Source organism: Anomaloglossus baeobatrachus, chromosome 7, assembly GCF_048569485.1.
Source record: "Anomaloglossus baeobatrachus isolate aAnoBae1 chromosome 7, aAnoBae1.hap1, whole genome shotgun sequence".
In the NCBI taxonomy this organism is placed as follows: domain Eukaryota; kingdom Metazoa; phylum Chordata; class Amphibia; order Anura; family Aromobatidae; genus Anomaloglossus; species Anomaloglossus baeobatrachus.
In genome coordinates this window covers 64384716-64402215 of record NC_134359.1, presented here as the reverse complement: position 1 = coordinate 64402215, position 17500 = coordinate 64384716, and the positions used below count along the sequence as shown (strand labels likewise).

The 17500-nt window shown below is 32.8% G+C and overlaps 1 protein-coding gene across 1 annotated transcript in view; it reads right to left on the bottom strand.

The window, feature by feature from the left end:
• Positions 1 to 12211: 12211 nt before the first annotated feature.
• HOXD13 (homeobox D13) overlaps positions 12212 to 17500 on the bottom strand; it is a 5408-nt gene continuing 119 nt past the window's right edge. Inside the window, exons 1-2 of the mRNA XM_075318881.1 lie at positions 16956 to 17500; positions 12212 to 13387 (exon numbers count right to left, since the gene is read on the bottom strand). The exon at positions 16956 to 17500 is cut by the window's right edge and continues 119 nt beyond it. Coding sequence (XP_075174996.1) covers positions 13137 to 13387; positions 16956 to 17500 — 796 coding nt within the window. The 3' untranslated portion in view covers positions 12212 to 13136. The remainder of the gene's footprint in view (positions 13388 to 16955) is intronic.

The following is a 17500-nucleotide window of genomic DNA, read 5'->3' as shown; positions in this document are numbered from 1 at the left end:
ATACACACACACACACATATATACACACACACACACACACACACACGCACACACACACACGCACACACACACATACACACACACACACACACACACACACACACACACACATACATATCCCTGCCATTAGAGACTGCACAGTTCAATAGATACAAATGTGATACAATCATCAAACCTAATGGCATCAGCAGCAGTAATGCATGAGAGTATATCATCGATATAACCACTATGATGCAGGCGTGCTATTTTACACATGCAATTGACATATACGTCTTCTATGATAAAAGAAAAAGTGGGTGAAAACTCGCTAGTGGAATAGATATCAAACACATTTACAATTCGTCAGTAAAAATACGTTGCGATCTGCAATAAGTACAGATATGTGTAAACAGACAAATACGGGAGGAAAACAGACCAAAGAGATAATACAATGCACAAGTCGTCTGGAGAAAAAAATAATATTAATAATTTCACAATAATATTCCACGTACATATGGCCAGACTGGCCCTACCAGAAAGCATGAGATCTGCAGAATACACAAGTGAGGAACACAACTCTGACTCCAACCACAAATATTCTGTACAAGCTACCCTTCACCAAAACATACATATTACATACAACAGTGTACAAATAACAAGGAAAAAAAAAAACTTGTGCTACCTACTGAGTTTCATCAACATGCTTTGTACGAATATAAATAATGTTGATTAACCTTAACTACAAAACAGACATGTTAGGTAAAAAAAAGGCGATAGACATATATATATATATATATATATATATATATATATATATATATATATATATATATATATATAGTGAGAGATAATGCATAGGTGTTTTTCACACACGTGCATATATATATATATATATATATATATATATATATATATACATATATAGAGTTGGTTGGTTAGATGGATAGTTGTATGGACAGACAGACGTAAAGACGGTAGATTGATAGATAGGTAGAGTTAGATAGAGAGATAGATGATAAAGAAACAAAATTAATGTTTTTAAACTGTGTGCTATATGTTGATGAGAGTTGTGTCTGAGTTTGCGCCATACGATTGCATTTAATAAGGTACAAATACAACATCAGATTCTACATTAATAATATTTGTGCACAGTTTGTGCATGTGTCAGACACACAATACACACACAGGTAGAAGTGCGAGGATTCTATAAAGCGACATATATGGAAACAACTTCGTAATTTTTTCAAAACTGTTCGGTTCTGACAAACATAAAATACAGCGACTAAAGTACTAAACTCTTCTGTCCACAGGTTGTGTGTGGCTAATTCTGTGTAGAAAGTTGACTGAGCAAATATATATATGTATGTGCATATGTATATATATATATATATATATATATATATAATATATATGTGTGTGTATATGCGTGTATGTATATTGTGTGTATATGCGTGTATATATAAACATGTGTGTACGTATATATGTATAGATATGTATATATATATATATACATGTATATATAAATATGTGAGTATATATATATATATATATATATATATATATATATATATATATACACTTTCTACACGAAATTAACCACACACGAACTGTAGACAGAATAGCTCAAGCACTTTAATCGCTATTTACAAACTATATAGTTGACACACACATAATGAACACAAGGATCCTCAGTCAGCAGTGAGTCTCTGCCTGAGCTTCTCCTGGAGCCCCTGTGTTGTGTGCACATGATGAGAACTTTCTATTATGGCTGTATATGTACAGAGAAAGCAGCAGCACACAAACAAGATGCACACCTCCACATCCCCATATCTCCACTCCCCATATATCACTGCTCCTGATAGACCCTTGTGCCACACATAGAACAGACAGAAGACATAAGTCCAGTACAGTAGGTCCAGTACACAGTCAGCACATTACCTTTAGATGTCTCGATGCATCATCTGTGCCCATTCTCTCACTGGGCAGGTAGGTGGCTCTCAGTGACATTTCTCTGCTTCTAGTGATGCATCAATATTATTACTAGTGCTGGCAGACAACAATCTATGCATGTATCTATGTGAGTCTACATATGTGTATAAGGGCAGAGGAGATAGCCAGCTTTTAGTTTGTGCCACCCAAGATAAGACACTAACTTGACCTTAACTTTGTTATGGCGCCCCCAGTATCTGCAGAACGTGAACAGACGCTGTCTGGCTGCTCTCGTAAAAACTGACTGGAGAAGAGATTGTGACTCATTTCATTTATTGCACCACAGTTCTGCAAGAAAAGCTTCCCCCTTCCTGTGCACAATGTAGGGCTTCTGCTTGTTTAGCTGCCATTGCCACCATGTCTTCTACCACTTAAACATATGTGAGTCCAAGCAGCTGCACACTACATGCAGCTCTCACCATTTGCCTCAGACCTGGAGGTGCAGTCTAGACTGGAGCTGCCTGACTCTACTGCTGCAGAGCCCAGCATCTATCAGTGGATCAATAGATCATCCACCATCAATGTGTTATTATATTCATCCAGTCATACAGAAATGTTAAGTTCTTGAGGTGCAATCTATCTATCTATCATTATCTATCTATCTATCTATCTATCTATCTATCTATCTATCTATCTATCTATCTATCGATCTATCCAGTATCTATCCAGTATCTATCTATTTATCTATCTATCCAGTATCTATCCAGTATCTATCCAGTATCTATCTATTTATCTATCTATCTATCGATCTATCCAGTATCTATCCAGTATCTATCTATCTATCTATCTATCTATCGATCTATCCAGTATCTATCCAGTATCTATCTATTTATCTATCTATCTATCGATCTATCCAGTATCTATCCAGTATCTATCTATTTATCTATCTATCTATCGATCTATCCAGTATCTATCCAGTATCTATCTATCTATCTATCTATCTATCTATCTATCGATCTATCCAGTATCTATCCAGTATCTATCTATTTATCTATCTATCTATCGATCTATCCAGTATCTATCCAGTATCTATCTATTTATCTATCTATCTATCTGTTATCTAACTATCTATCCATCCTTCTATCTATCTATGTATCCATCTGTTATCTAACGATCCATTCTTCTATCTATCTATCTATCTTATATATATATATATATATATATATATATATATATACCTCTATCCATCTATTTATTATCTATTACATATCTATTAATAATTCTATCTATCAAGCTATCAATCTATCAATCTGTTATCTAACTATCCAACTATCTGTTATCTAACTATCTATCCATCCTATCTATTTATTATATCTCTATGATCTATCTAGCTATCTATCTATCCATCCATCCATCCCTCTATCCATCTATTTATTATCTATTATCTATTTATTAATCTATCTATCCTCTAAATTAAAAGTCAAGAAGTGATAATATTGATGCACACAAAAAATAGTAATTAAACACATATCTTATAAACTTCACAATAATAAGTATGTCTATCAGTCAAAATGTCTCGAAGTCTTTACTGTGTGCGAAAAAGTATTATTTTCTATTATCATACATCTGCACTCATACTTCAATTACTTTTTTATGTGTTCAGCATTTTCTGCACTATCTATATACTCTGTATACAGGTTATAGCTAGCGCAAAGTAAAGCGACTTCCAATTGTCAGTGTTATATTAATCATTGTGTAATAATCATATAGAATACTACACATTAGTATACATATCATAATAGCTATTCCACTTGTACACGGATGTATTCTGAATGCTTCACACACACACACACACACACACACACACACAAACACACACACACACACACACACACACACACAAACACACACACACACACACACACACACACACACACACACACACACACACACACACACGTATAGTAAGTTCTCCTTAACATCTGGATATATAAGTATACGAACTATTGTACCAGCCAATACATAACTTATTACAGAGAGAAATAGAAACATTCTGAATAAAAATCTTACTCACATAGAATTCATAATTATAAGTGTAATATCCTTGCACCAGTGGGTTGTATTCGTACAGGACCATGTATCAAGGAAGCCACAGGGCGTTTGAGAAAAATAAAGAAAAAAAAGAAGACTACAGACAATTCGGAGACACTTGGCGTATTATGGTGGAAGTTGAAACAACACCCACATTGCACTTACACATGGTAAAGCCATTTAATTGTTTACCAAGTGCAACGGCAAAGGGAAAGTCAATGGGACACAACCGCCACTATGTATGTACTAATGACAGAGCTCTGCCACATGTAATGATACAAGTGCTAGGACAAGCATTCACTGTGGGTATGGACATCACACAGATGTATGCACACACACACACACACACACACACACACACACACACACACACACACACACACACACACACTTTTTTTGTTTATGAATGGAACGTAAAGAATACTCTAATATTCTATAACACTTCCAATAGTTATTTAGCATAGATATGTTAGTTGGCAGATTTTATGTAATGACAGATAGATGAAAATGATAATATCCTATCAACTATCTTGTATTTTATGTAATATGTGCAAAGTTTGATATATGGTGAATATATTGATGATGGATAGAGTATAAATAGATAGATGAATGTAGATAGATAGCTAGATGAATGGCTAGTTAAATAGATAGATGAATGGGTAGATAGATAGATACATAGACAGAGAGATAGAAGGATGGACAGATAATAGGTAGATAGATACATCATGGATGGATGGATGGATGGATGGATGGATAGATCGAGACCAGTGTAGTAATTTAGTTATAGCGTTTAAATATAACCACTACACTTGTACATGTTGATACAGCCTAGGTTATAATATATATAAATATACATATATTTATATATGTATATATATATATATATATATATAGTAATTATATTTAAATGCTAATTATAATAGTATCTATCCATTCTATACGTGTGTATGTATGCATGTGTGTGTATGTATATATATATATATATATATATACATACAGATATATGTATATATATATATATATATATATATATATACATACACATACAGGGAGCGTGATAGAGAATATATATGTTTGCGATACACTGTAGTATATTATTATTATATAATCTCTTATGTATTGTTGTGAATTTACATTATGTGCATGGTTTTATGCTCAATAAATTGATGAAGGATAAACTATACATATAGATTGAAGATAGTTAGATAATAGATAGATAGCTAGATAGATAGATAATATATAGATAGACAGATATATAGATAGATAATAGATACATGATAGATAGATAGATACATGATAGATAGATAGATAGATAGATAGATAGATAGATAGATAGATAGATAGATGATATATAGATAGATAGATAGATAGAGAGTGTTGGGTTTTAATTTCATAGTCCTGAGAGAGCTGTTTATCATATGACATCGTGATGTGCATCACATAGGGAATCCACAATCCACACTCCACGCCACACTGCAGGTTATTATCAGGTTCAGTTCTGCTAGATCTGGATCTCTACTGCCACTAATAATCCAGTTTGTCTCTCTCTCTTTAGTTCTCCCTTTTATAAGTCTCCTTTTGTCTCTGTATATTCCTTAAGGAGGCTGGGAGTGTAGTGGGGGTCGGGGTCTCTCAGACTGAATAGAAGCTCAACGAGACAAAGACTAAACAAGGGAAAACATTAAGAAAAGAAAGAACAGGAACAGGAAAATAAGGTGTGTGCACCAGTGACTGCAGATGTGTGTGAGCCACATATGTAGACAGTTACATGACACTCGTATGATGGAGAAGGATCATTTCTTTCACACTTTGCAGCTTGTCCTTATGTAAAGGCCAAAGGCAGAGTGCTGTGATGGCTGCTGTCCAGTCACGTTCAAGTGGCCGCATTCCTGTCCTTTTAGACTCTGCATTCACTGCACACAAAGCTCAGGACCCAATCAGGCATTTTATTCAGTGCATTTCCTTGCATCCTGGAGGTTCGGTTTTGTCCATCTTATGTCTTTAATTGTCATTATTTATATTTATGTCCCTATATGAAGCACAGAGCTCAGTATTTACTGCACTCAGCATAAAGAAGGTAGAAGTCATCTTTTACTTTTCCCATAGATAATAGCAACCTCATGATGGCTCCAGACAGCTGCATTATCTTCCAGGATTCCATGACTATTCCCCAGCTTTATTCCATTCTCTGCAGAACGAATGGGCCTTCTGGGGAGAAGCTGACTTCCTCTATGTCTATCTGTCTGTCTGTGCCTCTCTCTTTCTGTCTTTGTTTTTCTATTTCTCTCCGTTTATCTCTTTCTGTCTATCTGTTTCTCTCTGTCTTTCTGTTTTTATCTCTGTGTCCCTGTCTCTCTAGGTTTCTCTATGTCTGTGTGTCTGTCTCTCTACCTCTCCTCCTCCTCTCCCTCCCTCTCCTCCTCTCTCTCTCTCACACCCTCTCCTTTCTTTTTTTCTTTCTTTCTCTTCTCTCTCTCGCTCTCTCTCTCTCCTCTCTTTCTTTCTTATTTCTGGTAAGTTATATTACCATAGTAAACATAGCAAGAAAATTACATTTCTGTATCAGCACGGGTATTGGGGTACGCCATTTGGGAGACAAGACATGACACTCTGCTCACCACTCCTGCCCTAAAGTAACGCAGGAGTTATAGCAAGAAGATCCACCTAATAGGAAGGTTTATAAAACAAAGCCACCGCCCCCTGAAAAAAAGGCTTCGTAAGTCCACCAAAGGGTTAAATCTCACATGGCTGTTTCAGATTATGTAATTTATCCCAATGTATATGTGTACTCATGAGATATGGGAAGGAAGAAAGAAAGAAAGAAAGAAAGAAAGACAAAAAAGGAAAGAAAGAAGAAAAAGAAATATGAAAAAAGTAAAAAAGGGAATAAAGAGAAGCAAGAAAGAAAGAGCGAATGAAAGAAAGAAATATAGATAAATAGATAGAAATAAATAAAAAAGATAAAAAAAGAAAGAAAGAAAAAACTATAGAAAGGAAGGAGGAAAGAACGATAGATCAACAGTAAGAAATAAAAAAGGAAAGTAAAAGGGGAATATAGAAAGAAAGAATTAAAGTAGGTAAGAACGGAAGGAAGAAAGAAATAAGTAAAGGAAGATAGAAAGTAGAGTTCTCATTCCTTCTTTATCTGTCGTGTCAATTCTTTGGTGTAAACATACTGATTAGCGCATGTATGTATTCATCCACTCATTACCTTTCACATTATACAGTGATTACGAAAAATAATAATGACGTCACAGTTCTAAAGAATATTAACCATAACAAAAATAATGAGAATATAGTAACCGCAGCAATTAATATGACATGAAAATATAGATATGGCATAGTGTAATAGCTAGCTAGATACTTCCTTTGTGATTAGTTCCCTCGGCAGATTCTTACCGACGCTGTTTGTGTTTGATAATTTTCTTTTGTTTATTTTAAATGCGGACAAATATGTCTGTGCTGTATAAAGAAATCCATTATCCATTGTATTGTGTATAATATACATATTTACGTATATATATATATATATGCTTTTTAAATCCAGCCTTTTATATATATATATATATATATATATATATATATATATATATATATATATATAAAAAAAGGCTGTGTATATATATATATATATATATATATATATACAGCCTTTTTATATAATACATATATATATATATATATATAAGGCTGGATTTAAAAAGCATATATATATATATTATATACGTAAATATATATATTATACACAATACAATGGATAATGGATTATATATATATATATATATATATATATATATATACACACACACACATATATATATAGTAAAAAGCTTAATAAAAAAGCAGAACAGGACTGAGTATCCTGAGTATCCGGTAAGTTTTGTTTCAAGCCTCAGGATCCAGCTATATGATGTTTGCTATATAAATTCAGAAAGAGAAAAAAATAAAATAAAACAAGGCAGCAACGCAAAGTTCCAAGTGTGCAAAGTACTGATTTTACAATCCTATAGCGATGGGCTAATAAAGTCCTTACTTTTGACAATAGATAGACAGACAGATAGATAAATAGATAATAGATAGGTAAATAGATAGTTGATAGTAATATATATGATATAGATTAGTATATTTTCTACTGCGCCAGTAACTTTTATTTACTTTTTTTTAATTATCAGTGCTGTTATCCACTTTCAAATGGTAAAAATCCAGATTGACCAGTATATATCACAGCTGTGAGTAGTGATAAGAATATTTTGGCGATCTTGATAAAGGTAATGTCGTAGTCACCACTGCTAACTTTCAGATCTACCTTCAAGACATATACATGTATAATTAAAACTGATTACGCCACGATAATGTCATATATCTGCCTATATAGAAAAGATTGAAATTCATTTTTGAAGATAACAAAAAGTCAACATAAGAGAAGCTGACGTCAAATAATTAATCTAATTCATAGAATATTCAATAATTGCACTTGGTATTTATGAAGGCACGAAGAATGAAAAATTATGCTTAGAACAAATCTTACCCTATCATTGCAGTAGGAGAAACACTTGCAGACTTGTCATTTTATTACAGAATGATATATCAGGAAGGTATAGTAAGAAAATGGCGAGATTTTGTTCCAATCCCTGTGATTACGCGGTGCGGCCAGCAGGTGGCGGACTGGTTCCATCCCGCGCAGTTTCTCTGCAGCGCTACTTGAAATTCCAGAGTTCAATTTCCATTTTCAGCGGTTTAGCAGATTTATGGTGAGACGGCTGGATGCTGTTTTACAAAGAATTGTAAGGATATAAAAGCCATTCTAAAGGGTGAGCTATGCAGATAAGGAGATGTCTGCATAGTGATATGACTTCTATAGAAATATTAGGTGCATGGTCGTCCATTCTCTTCTGTTGCAGAAGAGCCAGGTTCAGTTTCAAGGCCAAGTAGCCATCAATATGTAGAGAATAAATACAAATCTCATTCTGCAAGGTCAAGGGCGGCCATTTACGCATTTGAATTGCATCTCTGTGTCCATCCTGTGGGTCTATTGTTTTTTGTTTTTTTTTTTGCATGTGTATGTAAGTATGTTACATAATGCATCATATTTTTTAGGCAAATGGCTCATCTATCTAATAGAAAATATGAGCTTATACACACAATAGGGTTACTTTTCGCTTGAATATTATTTGAAAAAAAATAAATAAATAAAACGACTAAAAATAAGAAAAGTATATAAATAGATAATGTATTGCAATCATGTATGTTGTTATATACAGAAACATTAAATAACTCTTCTTATTATTATTAATATTATTATTATTTCCTTTCAAATCTTTTATTCTCTATACAGTGGTTTCTTCCTTTCTATTAGAAATAAATACCTTCAAGTCTTGGATCACAAATTCATGATGCTACGTGGCTTGACACGTTCCAGAATACTACAAATAGTAAATTTCTTCCCTCCACATATTTCCGATTGTTCTGTATATCTTCATTGTATTATTCAATTAATTTCCATGTGTTTGTCTCCATATACCCACAGAATACTGTGAGTAGGAGCATTCGAAATTTTTCCATTGCTCCTTTGTGAATATCTGTCTAGTCACCGCAGCTTTATTTCTGAATCACAAGTTTCCAATCCAGACAAATAATAAAATGTCCTGCCCCAATACACAAGCTTTCTTTTTATCTTTTCACTATACTCCTCTCTAGATATCAGTTCTGAATGTTCTATAGTTACATCTAGTGATTCTATAGATTCTATAGATATCTAGTGATTCTCTGTATGTTGTGCTTGGATCCATGTGACACTTTCACACTGAACACAAGTAACAGAATATTATTATTAATAATAATAATAATAATAATAATCCAGTGCTCCTTATTTTGTCCTCAGCTGGAAAGAGAAAGGTTTTATCCATTTGCCAATATAAAAGCCTTTTTTGTGCAAAACTGTTGACATTGAAAAACTATAGATTCATGGAATATCCAGATTCTATTATTATTATTATTATTATTATTAATAATAATAATAATAATACTAATAATAATAATTTCTTTTTATAAATGAAAGACAGATTTGAGCATGATGATCTGGTACATTTTTAAGTACCCAAAAAGAAAAAAAAAAGTGCACCAATGAATATAGAAGTAATAAGTAAAATTGTAACTAAAAAAACAGGGACTTCAAATTAGTCTATTTTTCAGGCATTAGTTTATCTTGAATGGTAAACGCAAGCGTAGGCTGACTATGCATTATATCAGGAGGTTATACATATATATAGTAAATATATATATATCTATGTATATATATATATATGTGTGTATATATATATATATATATATATATATATATATATATACTTCCTAAGCATTGGAAATTAATTATCTACCGCAAAGATCTGATAAACATAAAACAAAGAAAGAACGAGCTCTGGGATCTTGCCTTTCTTCAATTATCAAAGCACAGAGGGGAATAGCTGGGCCTCCTCCAAGCAGAGAGCAGTGTTTTTTTCTTTCATTATCTGGTGAAGTTTATTGCAGAAGTTTAGCCTGGGGATAAATACCTCCTAGTAGCTTGTCTCCTTCCCCAGTCGCAGGCTTGTTTTCTTGAAACAAATCCCTTCCCATTGTCAAGTCCTCCATCTACATAGACAGCTACAGCTATATACAACTGCATACAACTTTTAACAACTCCATAGGAGACTAGGTTTACACAAGCGGTTTGGTGCCTAATGTGCGCACGCTGCACAAAAATGCACGTTTTTGGGCTAAAAAAACCCCGGACCCTCGGCATGCATTTGTGCCACGTTTTTTCCCCAGTGCGTTTAGTTAAGTCAGATCTATTGACTGGGAAGGCTGATAAACGCTGGAAAAAAACAAAACGCAGAAAGAATTGACAAGCTGCATCATTTGGTCACCACAAAGACGCAGCAAAAAAAAAAAAAAAAGCTGCAACGTGCGTAATGAAAAATTGAAATCTCATAGACTTTAGGGAAGGAAATGCATGCAGTTTTAGGACCATACTGCACAAAAAAGACCCGCTAAAAAACGCAGCAATAAACGCAGCGTGCGCACAAGAACTTACAAGTGATGAGCTTTTTCCTTTGGTTGCATCTATCTATCATCTATCTATCTATTTATCTATCTATCTATCTATCTATCTATCTATCTATCTATCTATCTATCTATCACCTATTATCTGTCTATTGATCTAAGTATCTATTATCTGTAGATATCTCTATGTATTTTTCTATCTATCCAATATCTATCTATTTATTATCTATTATCTCTATCCATATATCCATATATCTATTTATTTATCTCTCCCTCTATCTATCCATCCATGTACTATCTATCTATCTATCTATCTATCTATCTATCTATCTATCTATCTTTTCTATCTATCTATCTATCCATCCATCCATCCATCTACTATCTATCTGTCTATCTATCTATCTATCTATCTATCTATCCATCTATCCATCTATCTATCTATCTATCTATCTATCTATCTATCTATCTATCCATCCATCCATCCATCTATCTATCTATCTATCTATCTATCTATCTATCTATCCATCCATCCATCCATCTATCTATCTATCCATCCATCCATCCATCTAGTATCTATCTGTATATCCATCTATCTATCTATCTATCTATCTATCTATCTATCTATCTATCTATCTATCTATCTATCTATCATCTATCATCTATCTATCATCTATCTATTTATCTATCTATCTATCTATCTATCTATCTATCTATCTATCTATCTATCATCTATCTATATCTATGTATAATCTATATCTACCTATCCATCATGTATCTATTTATCTATATCTATGTATAATATCAATGTATCTATGTATCTATTTATCTATCTATCTTGTAGTGTGCGTATATATTTACACATGTAGAATATATATACTCTGTATATATATATATATATATATATATATTTGTTTAGTATATTCTTGCATGATAGTCTGCTTGTAACGGTAGCACACGTCCTGTACAGTATCTGCAGGCACTACAAACCCCAGCACACCCAGCCAGCAAAATAGTTTATTGTCATAGCTATGCTAATAATTACTAAATATTAACTTCTCAAAAATTAAATGAATTCATCCTACAAAATACTAAAAAGCATTGTACAATTTTATTAAAAGAAACTGAAATACAGCTTTTATTTAACACAAAGGTCACAATAGTAAATGTCCCATGTATTCACTTGGAAATTATATTGACAATGATATAAGTGCCATAAGAGAAAATCCTTCAATGTAGAGAAAATGACAGCAGCTGCATGATGAACATAATAGGTAATAAACATCTGGCATTCAATGCTATGTATCTGTGAAGTCAGGAAGAAACGATCATAACTTAGTTATCATCCAATGTGAGATACAACAATAATTGCATAGTTCATCGATGTCAAGGGAGGAGTCAATAATAAATAGAATTCTTGGTAAAGAAAATATTTTATAAAAATAGTTTTTTTTTTCAATTATCCATTTCAAATGTATGAACATATATTATCAGACAATGGAGAATGTAGATATATCTACAACAGAATAAAAAAAAATATTGCTGGAAATGCCCATGTGACCACGTATCACCCAATCTGCTTTTATTTCAATGTTTTAAATACTGTTTGAACCTGTTCAAATCTAAATATATTTTAATGAAATAGATCTAATGATGACGTGATAGAACTGTACAACTTTTTTTTTTTTTTTGGGTGGCATGAAAAGTAAACCACCCACATGATTATTGAAAGGCACCAGAATATAGAGACATAAAACATGCAGGTATAACCATGGGGGAGATCCTGAATTGTAGATCCTGAACAATATATTGCTTTTTGTTGACAAATTTCCTGAGACAGAATAATACAGCTTGATGGTCAACATATAACATTCGTGATCAATACAATAATTTACAAAAATTAAACAAGGGATCAGACACCAGATCGTCCATGCAAGTAGTACTGGACCGAAACCAGAAGTTCAGATCATGACTGGGGGGGAAATAATAATAATAAAAAAAAATCTAAATATTAAAATAATCTGAAGTCATGGATGGAGCACCTGGAGGACATCGTGACATAGATTCCTGTGAATGTACAGTAAGTGCTTTGTTGATGATCAGGAAATATTGTCCTTTAGTTTCGATACTATTTTCTTGTCCTTTACTCTCCTGTTTTGAAACCATATGGTGACCTGTCTCTCTGAGAGGTTGGTTGTGGCTGATATCCTCCGCCTCTTGTCCTTGTTAATGAACTTGTTAATGGCATATTCGTTTTCTAGTTCCTTCAGTTGCAGCTTGGTGTAGGGCACCCTCTTCTTCCTCCCTCGTCTGTACACACACATGTCTGGTTGGTTCAAGGAGACATCTCCTACAAGAGGAGTAAAAAGATACACAGTGGATTAAGAAAAAGACTACAACACTGTATAATATAATAATAATAATAATAATAATAATAATAATAATAATAATAATAATAATAATAATAATATATACATAAAGAACACAAAGGCCAGTCAGTATAGCAAAAAGAGAAGTAAAAACTAAAATAAAATATAATATATTAGCTAATTAAAATATTAGCTATGATCATATAAAGTGTGTATATACAGAATATATTTGCGAGTGTGCAAAACTGGTACAGAAGTGATAATAAAGCAGATCAGGTGTGTGTCAGGGATAATAGAATATATAAGGTATATACCAGAGATAATATAATATATTAGGTATATACCAGAGATAATAGAATATGTAAGGTATATACAAGAGATAATACAATATATAAGGTATTTACCAGAGATAATATATTAGGTGTATACCAGAGATAATAGAATATGTAAGGTATATACCAGAGATAATACAATATATAAGGTATATACCAGAGATAATATAATATATTAGGTGTATACCAGAGATAATAGAATATGTAAGGAATATGCTAGAGATAATAGAATATATAAGGTATGTACCAGAGATAATAGAATATGTAAGGTATATACCAGATATAATAGAATATATAAAAATATACCAGATATATTACAATATATAAGGTATATACCAGAGATTATAGAATAGGATAGAATAGAATGATGATGATTATTATTATTATTATTATAATAATAATAGGTAAGGTATATACTAGAGATAATAGAATATGTAAGGTATATACTAGAGATAATAGAATATGTAAGGTGCATACCAGCGATAATAGAATATATAAGCATATACTAAAGATATTACAATGTATAAGGTATATACCAGAGATAATAAAATATGTAAGGTGTATATCAAAGATAATAAAATATGTAAGGTATATGCTAGAGATATCTAAGGTATATATCAGAGATAATATAATATGTAAGGTATATGCTAGAGATAAAAGGCTATAGAAGGTATATACCAGAGATAATAGAATATATAAGTATATAACAGAGATATTACAATATATAAGGTATATTTCACAGAGCATAGAATAAATAAGGTATACACAAGAGGTAATAGAATATCTAAGTATATACCAGACATAATATAGTATATAACCTGAGATAATTGAAAATATTAGGTGTATACCAGAAATAATGGAATATATAAAGTACATACCAGAGATAATATGATACATTAGGTGTATACAAGAAATAATAGAATATATTAGGTATATACCAGAGATAACAGAATATATGAGGTCCATAGCAAATATAATAGAACAGATTAGGTATATACAAGAGATAATATAATAATACAATAGGTGCATACCATAAATATAATAGATTAGGTGTATAGCAGATATAATATAGTACAATAGGTGTACACCAGAGATCATAATATATATATAAGGTCTATACCAGATATATTAGAATATATTAAATGTTCTAAAGATAATGTGATACAATAGTTATATACCAGAGAGAGCAGAATATATAAGGTGTATACCAGAGATAATAGACTACATTAGGTATATTTGGAAGTTAAAAGAAAATATAAGGTGTATACCAGAGATAATAAAATAAATTTGGAGTGTGCTATTATTGTACTGAAGAGATAACAGAATACATAGTGTGTGTACATATTATTACAATACACTTCTGATTATACACAAATCATGTATCTGATATATGAGTGTAATTATATTGATGTACTGCTCCATACCAGTTATTAACATATAAAACATTCATCACTATCCATTACTGATATGGCAGTGATACCATCATATCATTATGACTAGCCATTATTCCAATACCACTGATAGCAGAATACATTCTTACTATACACTAATTATCTACCTGTGATGATAGTTATAAAATTAGAACTAAGAACTAATTGTAGATCAGTAGAAAGGCATAACCCTGAGGAATCTGCAGTACTGCAGAGAAGGGCATTACTTATATACAGCAGATAACAGAGGACATTAAGGGTATACACTACTGGTATATGATTATCAAGACGTATTTTCTAATGTAACAATCGATATTGGAATAAACCGTGATTATGAATCCCTGGTATAGAAGTGAGAGTAACAAAAAAAGAGGAATATACAGTATATAGCTACAGGAGAGTTAATCAATGCTTGTACACAAGTAATAATATAATGCACTTACAAATATGAATTAACTAGAAACAAGTAAAGAAAGAATACCTCCAAAATATGTACTAATTCAACAAAAACTATAATTATAAGGAGCATTCACTACATCGCAGAGAATGCAGTAAATAAATATTACTTCTGAACTATCACAAGTATGAATAAAATACAAGGGATATGCACTGAATAAACTCCTATTAAGAGAATAAACACTACCAATGTACAGGCAGAAGATCAGAATGTAAATGTGGGAATACACTAATGTAAATAAAGACAGAATACTATTATGGGTGTAGAATACATGTACACATGGAAGAATAGAATATAATGAATATATACTACATGTACACATGTAAGAATAGAATATAATGAGTACACATGTAAGAATAGAATATAAGGAGTATATACTACATGTACACATGTAAGAATAGAATATAATGAGTACACATGTACACATGTAAGAATAGAATATAAGGAGTATATACTACATGTACACATGTAAGAATAGAATATAATGAGTACACATGTACACATGTAAGAATAGAATATAAGGAGTATATACTACATGTACACATGTAAGAATAGAATATAAGGAGTATATACTACATGTACACATGTAAGAATAGAATATATTAATTATATACTGCATGTACATATGGAAGAATAGAATATACTGATAAGTATACACTACATGTGCACATGGAAGAATAGAATATTCTTCCATGTATGAGTATACATGTCCTTCCATGTGTGAGTATACAATAAATGTACACATGGAAGAATAGAATATCCTGATGACTGTACACTAAATGTACACATGGAAGAATAGAATATGATTAGTATACACTACATGTGCACATGAAAGAATAGAACATAATGATTATACACTATATGTACAGATGGAAGATTAGAATATCATGGTGAATATACACTACATGTTCACATGGAAGAATAGAATATAATGAGTATACACTACATGTTCACATGGAAGAATAGAATATAATGAGTATACACTACATGTACACATGGAAGAATAGAATATAAAGAGTATACACTCCATGTACACATGGAAGAATAGAATATCATGGTGAGTATACACTATATGTACAGATGGAATAATAGAATATCATGTTGCGTATACACTACATGTACACATGGAAGAATAGAATTTCCTGATGAGTATACACTACATGTACAGTGAGGACAGGTACACAGGGGACAGGCAGAGTCTACATTACTTGTATACACTACTATTTAGAATCCAGCTGGTCAATTCCTGCATACATGAATTCTTGCTCCATGAGAGTGGGTCTGTTAGTGTAACTCCCCACAAGGCACAGCACGTTAAACTTACTCATACCTGGAAAAGACGACTTCCAGAAATGAGGGGCTTGAGCCTGGTCCTTTGGACAATAAACTTGACTGTTCCAACCATTAGCCAAAGTCCAGGACTGGTAGCCCTCCATTGATATATAGGTCTCATGTCTGGGCTCCCCAGAGCTAAATGATGACACCATATCTAAGTATCCAGGCACATGCTGATAGGGGTTAGTGTAGCCCTGAAAATAAGACACTTCCTTGGCCCTTGATGGCACCTCACTGCTGGGAACACTGGTACTGGCCAGACTAGACACGTCCATGTATTTCTCCACTGGGAAACCTCCTATGGAGGCATGGCTGGTGGACTTCAGAGGGTTCTGCTGCAGACCTACACCATGAGACATGCGACAGCTGTAATATCCGTTCCCAAAGTGGTAACCATATCCAAGAGAGGGGGCTGAGGGCCCTGTAGAAGCTGGACAGGTCGGACCTTCCTTGGTGGCCTCCGAGCGAGTAGAAGTGGACCTCTCTGGGCCAGGGTAGGCTAATCCCGAGACCGATCTGCTGGAGGGAGTGCCAAACACA